Raw genomic sequence first — 7149 nt, 5'->3', positions numbered from 1 at the left:
GAGGAAGAAGAAGAAGAAGAAGAGGAAGAAGAAGAGGAGGAAGAAGTAGAGGAGGAAGAAGAAGAAGGAGGTCACCTTGAGTTGAAAGTGTAGGTAGAGGTTAAAGGCCCTGGCAAACCACAGACATACACCCAGACATACACACAGTCACCTAAGCAAAATAATTTCCTTTACACATCCAAAAGACAGAAAGAAGAAAGCCTTCAACCTCATTTATCTGGTTCTGAGAATGATCTTAACTTCTTAATTTGTCTGCTCTTGTTAGCTCTATTCTCATTCTCAATTTCTAAAGACCAGATCTGACAGTAGAGATGTTGACCACTGTTGTCACTGTGTAGTGGAAGGAAAGGTACAGATTCCCTTGATGAAATAGTACAGGTTCCCTTACAGCACCCTCCTAAGTTATACAACCTATCTGTGTCTCCATTATTTCATTTTAAAGCAATTACATAATCGAGCACAGACCAACAGGTTCTCATGTTATGGTCTAAACATCAGTCTCACTTCTTTTTTTTAATATTTATTTATTTTAATTATCTTTAAGTAGTTGTACAAAGAAGTTCCCGTTCTACAAAACAGCATATGAGTACAAAGTGTCTGACAGCATTGTCACCCATCTCTCTTAACCCATCCCTTCTCTCACTTTTTTCCTTTAATTGAGATTAGGTGATTACATAAATTTCACATATTTCACAGTATTATGGAATAGTGATGCTTAGAGTCACAAACACATTTTAACTTTCACAAGGCAAATTGTCATTATCATAATCTATACAGTTTGTGAATTCTATGAGCTTTGACAACACAAGTTATTTTTTCTACATCACGTGATGTTTCTTTTTGCTTAGTATAGGCTGTTCCCACTTATTCTGTTCCTCTTCCTGGCTTCCCTCTGTTATATATATATATATATATATATATATATATATATATATATACACCATATATGTGGTTAAGAACATGGAGTCATTTAGCAATGATATGACAAAATGGGTGGCTGTCCTTTGTTTCTTGAGTCCCATTACTTTGCAATATCTTCTCGTATTTGGCTTTAGCATCCACGTATCAGGGAGACCATGTGTCGTTTGTCTCTTTGTTCTTGGCTTACTTCACTCAAAATAATCTGCTCTAGTTCCATCCATTTCCCTGCACATGCCATTATTTTGCCCTTTCTAATGGCTACATAATATTCCATTGTATAGGGGCTGGGAAGGTGGCTCAGTGGTAGAGCGCTTGCCTTGCATGCCTGAGGCCCTGGGTTCGATTCCTCAGCACCACATAAGCAAAAAGAAAAAAGCCGGAAGTGGCGCTGTGGCTCAAGTGGTAGAGTGCTACCTTGAGCTGAAGAGCTGAGGGATAGCGCCCAGGCCCAGAGTTCAGGCCCCACGACCAAACCCCCCAAAAAATATATATATTCCATTGTATATAGGTACCACAATTTATGGATCCACTCATCAGTAGTGGGGCATCTGGGTTGTTTCCAAATCTTGGCTATTGTGAACAGGGCTGTAATAAACATGGAGGTGCATATGTCTTTGTATACTGGTTCCTGTTGCTTAGAGTAGATGCCTAGGAGTGGTATGGCTGGGTCATAGGGGAGGTCTATATTTAGCTTTCTGAGGTATCTCCAGACTGTTTTCCAAAGTGGTTGTATTAGTATACATTCCCACCAGCAATGCAGTAGGGTTCCTCTTTCTCCACATCCCCTCCAGCATTTGTCATTGGTTGACTTTAGGATGGGGGCCATTCTGACTGGGGTAAAGTGGTATCTCAGTGTTGTTTTTATTTGCATTTCCTTTACAGCCAGGGATGGTGTTTCTTTGTCATTTTTATCTTTTCTTCTGAGAAGTTTCTCTTTAGTTCCCTTGTCCATTTCATGATTGGTCTGTTAGATTTGTGAAGGGTTAGTTTCTTGAGTTCCCTGTATATAATGGATATTACAGACCCCTGTCTGATATTTTGCTGGTAAATACATTTTCCCAATTTGTTGGCTGTCTTTCTAGTTTGGCTGCTATTTCTTTGTCTTTGCAGTAGTCCCATTTGTTGAGTCTCCAATTTGTTGTGACCCTGGGACTTTGTTCAGGAAGCTCCTGATTGTGCCTACAAGTTCAAGTGTCTCTCCTACTCTGTCCTGCAGTAGTTTCAGAGATTCAGGTTTGATGTTAAGGTCTTTAATCCATCTTGAGTTGATGTTGGTGCATGGTGACAGGCTGGGGTCCACTTTTAGTTTTCTGCATGTGGCCAATAGTTGAAGAGGTATGATTTTTCCACTGTATGTCTTTGGCTCCTTTGTCAAATATCAACTAACTGTACATATGCAGTTTCTTGAGTTCCCTGCATATAATGGATATTAGACCCTTGTCTGATATTTTGCTGGTAAATATGTCTTCCCAATTTGTTGGCTGTCTTTATTTCTGGGTCCTCTAGTCTGTTCCATTGATCTTCGGGTCTCTTTTTGTACCAGCACCAAGCTGTCTGTTATTATAACTCTATAGTAGAGCTTGAAATTTGGTATTGTGATCCCTCCTGCGTTGTTTCTTTTGCCTAGAATTGTTTTGGCTATTCTAGGTCTTTTGTTGTTCCATATGAATTTTTGTACTGTTTTCTCTATTTCAGTAAAGTACATCATTAGGATTTTAATGGGAATTGCATGGAACATGTATATCATTTTAGCAGTATAGCTATTTTCACTATGTTAATTCTGCCTATCCAGGAACATGGGAGATCTTTCCATTTCTTGGTATCCTCTATGATTCCTTTTTTTAAGGCTTTTATCATTTTCATGAAATAGACCCTTTACATTTTTGGTTAGGTTAATTCTTAGATACTTCAGTCTCACTTCTTTAGAATTCCATTGCTAACTCAATATAAAATCCACTGAAAGATAAAGGCCAAGATCTATCTTTCTTCTGAGTTACTTCATGAAAGGATATAAAGCTATTACACACAACTGCAGAACTTTTCTGTTTTTTAATCAATAATAACTATTTCATTATTTATTCTTTCAATTCACAGATAAAGGATTGTGAGAGAACTCAGTGTGGATTTTTATTTAGTTTATTAGACTCAGCCTTTATGTGGTTATTCAGAAAGTGATTAAGTTGGTATATTTCTCGCATTATTTCCTTTAAGTTTTTCCTTGACATTCTGTGAACATATTTTGAAACTTTCTTTTTTTTGGCCGGGGGAGGTACCAGTCCTGAAGCTTGAACTCAGGACCTGGCCACCTGTCCTTGAGCTTTTGTGCTCAAGCCTAGCATTCTACCATTTGAGCCCCAACTCCACTTTTTACTTTTTTGGTGTTTAACTGGAGGTAAGAGTCTCATGGACTTTCCTGGGCAGACTAGCTTCAAATCATGATCCTCAGCCTCCTGAGTAACTAAAATTACAGGCACGAGCAACTAACATCATTCTTCTACACAAATAGGTTAGAATTTAGAACAATTTGGCTTAAGAATTACTCATAAACTAAATCCTCAGTACTGAGGATTCAACCTGTAGGCCTACTAACCACTTGAATCACACATCCCAGGCCTTTTGCTATTCAGAGAGTACCCCACTAACTTTATCTAGGCTGGCCTAGTACCACAATCTTGTCTCCTACCACAATCATCTCTCTGTATCTCTTTTTTTTTGGGGGGGTCCAGTTGTGGGGCCAGAACTCTGGGCCTAGGCGCTGTCCCTCAGCTCTTCAGCTCAAGGCTAGCATTCTACCACTTGAGCCACAGCACCACTTCTGGCTTTTTTCTTTTTGCTTATGTGGTGCCGAGGAATCGAACTCAGGGCCTCAAGCATGCAAGGCAAGCGCTCTACCACTGAGTCACCTTCCCAGCCCCTCATCTCTATGTATCTCTTGCCTCTCAAGTAGCTGGCATTATAAGTGTATATAACCACACTCAACTCCTGGTTTCTCTTCTTAAATTGAAATGAATCCTACTCAAAGTAGTTACACCTAATAGTAATAACCTTTTCCTTTTAACAAAAAGTGAAGGAAAGAAGGAGCCACAGATACCTACTAGTTTCAGTTTGAAAATCTCGAAAACCATCAAATATTGAACGTGCAGGACGTCGTCGTTTAGGAGCTGTAAGAGGAAAAGAGAATTGATTCAAAAACTTAAACAGATTTGAGAATTCTAAAAACTTCCTTATCTATAAGCATTTTTTACTTTAAAACACTCACATATGCATTAATGGAGCCCGCCCTCAATAAATATTTTAAATTTTTTGCCAGGTGCAGTGGCTCACACCTGTAATCCTAGCTACTCAGGAGGCTGAGATCTGAGGATGGAAGTTCAAGGCTAGCGGAGGTAGGAAAGTCTGTGAGCCTCTTGTCTCCAAAACCATCAAAAAGCCAGAAGTGGAGCTGTGGTTTAAAGCAGTAGAACTCTAGCCTTGAGCAAAAAAGCTCAGGGATAGCACTCAGGCCCTGAGTTCAAGTCCCAGGATTAGCACCCCCCACAAAAAAATAAAGAATGCAAATAGAGGTTTAAGGAAAAAGATTCTGAGGATGACTATACGTGGAGAGGAAGTAGCATACGTGGAGAGGAAGTAGCATACATGCTGCAAATATCCAATCCAAGTTAGCCTAAGGGATCTGATACCCTTTGGTACAACACATGAGTAATGAAGTCTAACCTATATGATTGAAGGACTCAAAGTGTGTGCATACACATACAAAAATAGAAACGCCAGTAAACATATTGAATTTTAGAAGAATAAAGTATTCTTACAAGTTTTAGTAAGAAAAATGAATAGAACCAAGATTTTCTGCTAACTCTATGATCTTTAAGTATTTTACAGATAAGACCAAGAAAGTAGTAATCAAAACCTTATATTCCTGTATAAAAGTATTTTCAAACATAAAAACATGACCAGATCACTTACATATAACAAATGACTGTTACTGATTATTTTAATACAATAGTTATTAAGTTGGTTTGTGGCAAGCCTGCCCACCTCATAACCAAACAATGTACAAGCTAATAAACGATGATTAGTAGCAGGATGGTCACCCACCCTATGTCAAAGCATCTTTGCTGTTTTCCCCCTCATTTATCCTAAATCAAAGACAATCTCGCCAGACCACACACCTCCATCAGCATTAAGACCATATTACTTCTGCCTGCCTCCTTATTATGGTCCCTTATCTCTTGTAGACTATTTTCCACAAGCAAATACCAATCCTCCATACTTATTCTCCTTCCAACAAAGCAAGGTGCTGGCCACTTAGGCCAAAGAAACAAAGCTAAAAAGATCTAAGAGTTTCAAGCTGGGCAGCAGCTCATGCCTCTAATCCTAGCTACTCAGGAGGCTGAGATCTGGGGATCACAATTCAAAGCCACCCTGGGCAGAAAGTCTGTGAGACTCTGATCTCCAATTACCCACCAGAAAACCAGGAGTGGTGCTGTGGCTCAAGTGGTAGAGTGCTGGCCTTCAGGTTAAGACTGAGGGGCAGCACCCAGGCCTAGGGTTCAAGCCCTACCACCACCAAAAACAAAGATCTAAGAGATTCAAAAGGAGCTTCAAAAATGGTGGGTACAGCTCAAAGGTAGGTTTGATAGACCTGGCACTATCCTCAGTCTGGCAGTGTGGGGAGAAGGAACTTCAAAATCAAGGACAATGTGGAAGAACAGATAGAGAAAAATATATTGAGTGTCATTTGCCAGACAGAGATGGCTGATGTCTGTACTCCTAGCTACTCAGGAGGCTGAGATCCTAGATATCCAGAAAACAGAAAGAGGAGCTTGGCTCAAAGTAGTAGGTCCTTTAGCAAAAAAGCTGAGGGATAGTGCCCAGGCTGAGGTTAAGCCCCATGAATGAAAAGGGGAAAAAGTGGCGTTGTATTATACTTTTATAAATCTGTGTTAATATTTGGCTTAATAGAAAACACCTTAAGCCAGGCATCAGTGGCTCAAGCCTGTAATCCTAGCTACTCAGGAGGCTAAGATCTGAGGATAAGGGTTCAAAGCCAGTCCAGGCAGGAAATTCCATGAGACTCTTTTTTTGGGGGTCTGGTTATGGGGCCTGAACTCTGGGTCTGGGAACTGTCCCTCAGCTCTTCAGCTCAAGGCTAGCGCTCTACCACTTGAGCCACAGCGCCACTTCCGGCTTTTTTTTCTTTTTGCTTATGTGGTGCTGAGGAATCGAACCCAGGGCCTCGTGCATGCAAGGCAAGCACTCTACCACTGAGCCACCTTCCCAGCCTGCGACTCTTATCTCCAATAAAACACCACCAGAAATCCCAGAAGTGGCACTGCGGTTCAAGTGGTAGAGCACTCGCCTTGATCAGAAGAGCTCAGGGACAGCGCCTAAGCCCAGAGTTCAAGCCCCACAACTGACAAAACCAAACAAATAGAAAAGACCCTTCATTATTTTAAATATACTGTTGAGTTCAAGTATAGAAAGAAAATTTAAATTCAGTCCCACAAAGAAATGTAATTATACGGAAGGAATGTTAGGCTGACAGTGTGGCTTAAGCAGTAGATTCCTTGCCTGATAAGCACTGAGTTCAAATTTTAGTAGATAAAGAACAAAAACAGCCAGGCGCTGGTGGATCTCACCTGTAACTCTAGATACTCAGGAGGCTGGGATCTGAGGATTGCGGTTCAAAGCCAGCTCGGGCAGGAAAATCTGTGAGACTTTTATCTTAATTAACCACCAGAAAACTGGAAGTGGCGCCATGGCTCAAGTGGTAGAGAGCTTGCCTTGAGCTGAAGAGTGCAGGGACAGTGCTCAGGCCCAGAGGTTAAGCCATAGAATTGGCCAAAAACAAAACAAAACAAAATTTAAAACAACAATAACAATAAGGTGGCTCAGTGGTACGAGTGCTTGCCTTGCATGCATGAGGACCTGGATTCGATTCCTCAGCATCACATAAACTGAAAAAGATGGAAGTGGTGCTGTGGCTCAAATGGTAGAGCACTAGCCTTGAGCTAAAGAGCTCAGGGACTGGGCTGGGAAGGTGGCTCAGTGGTAGAGCGCTTGCCTTGCATGCCTGAGGCCCTGGGTTCGATTCCTCAGCACCCCATAAGCAAAAAGAAGAAAGCTGGAAGCAGCGCTGTGGCTCAAGTGGTAGAGCGCTAGCCTTGAGCTGAAGAGCTGAGGGACAGCGCTCAGGCCCAGAGTTCAGGCCCCACGACCGGACCCCCC

The 7149-nt window shown here is 41.3% G+C and overlaps 1 protein-coding gene across 1 annotated transcript in view; it reads right to left on the bottom strand.

Annotated features, from left to right (window-relative positions):
* Ubxn7 (UBX domain protein 7) overlaps positions 1-7149 on the bottom strand; it is a 65464-nt gene that overhangs the window by 26584 nt on the left and 31731 nt on the right. Inside the window, exon 4 of the mRNA XM_013019504.1 lies at positions 4017-4082. Within this exon, the coding sequence (XP_012874958.1) occupies positions 4017-4082 (66 nt within the window). The remainder of the gene's footprint in view (positions 1-4016; positions 4083-7149) is intronic.

Source organism: Dipodomys ordii, unplaced genomic scaffold (assembly GCF_000151885.1).
Source record: "Dipodomys ordii isolate 6190 unplaced genomic scaffold, Dord_2.0 Scaffold45, whole genome shotgun sequence".
Classification (NCBI taxonomy): Eukaryota; Metazoa; Chordata; class Mammalia; order Rodentia; family Heteromyidae; genus Dipodomys; species Dipodomys ordii.
Note: the sequence above shows the minus strand (reverse complement) of the source record. Positions and strands in the feature narration are given on the sequence as shown.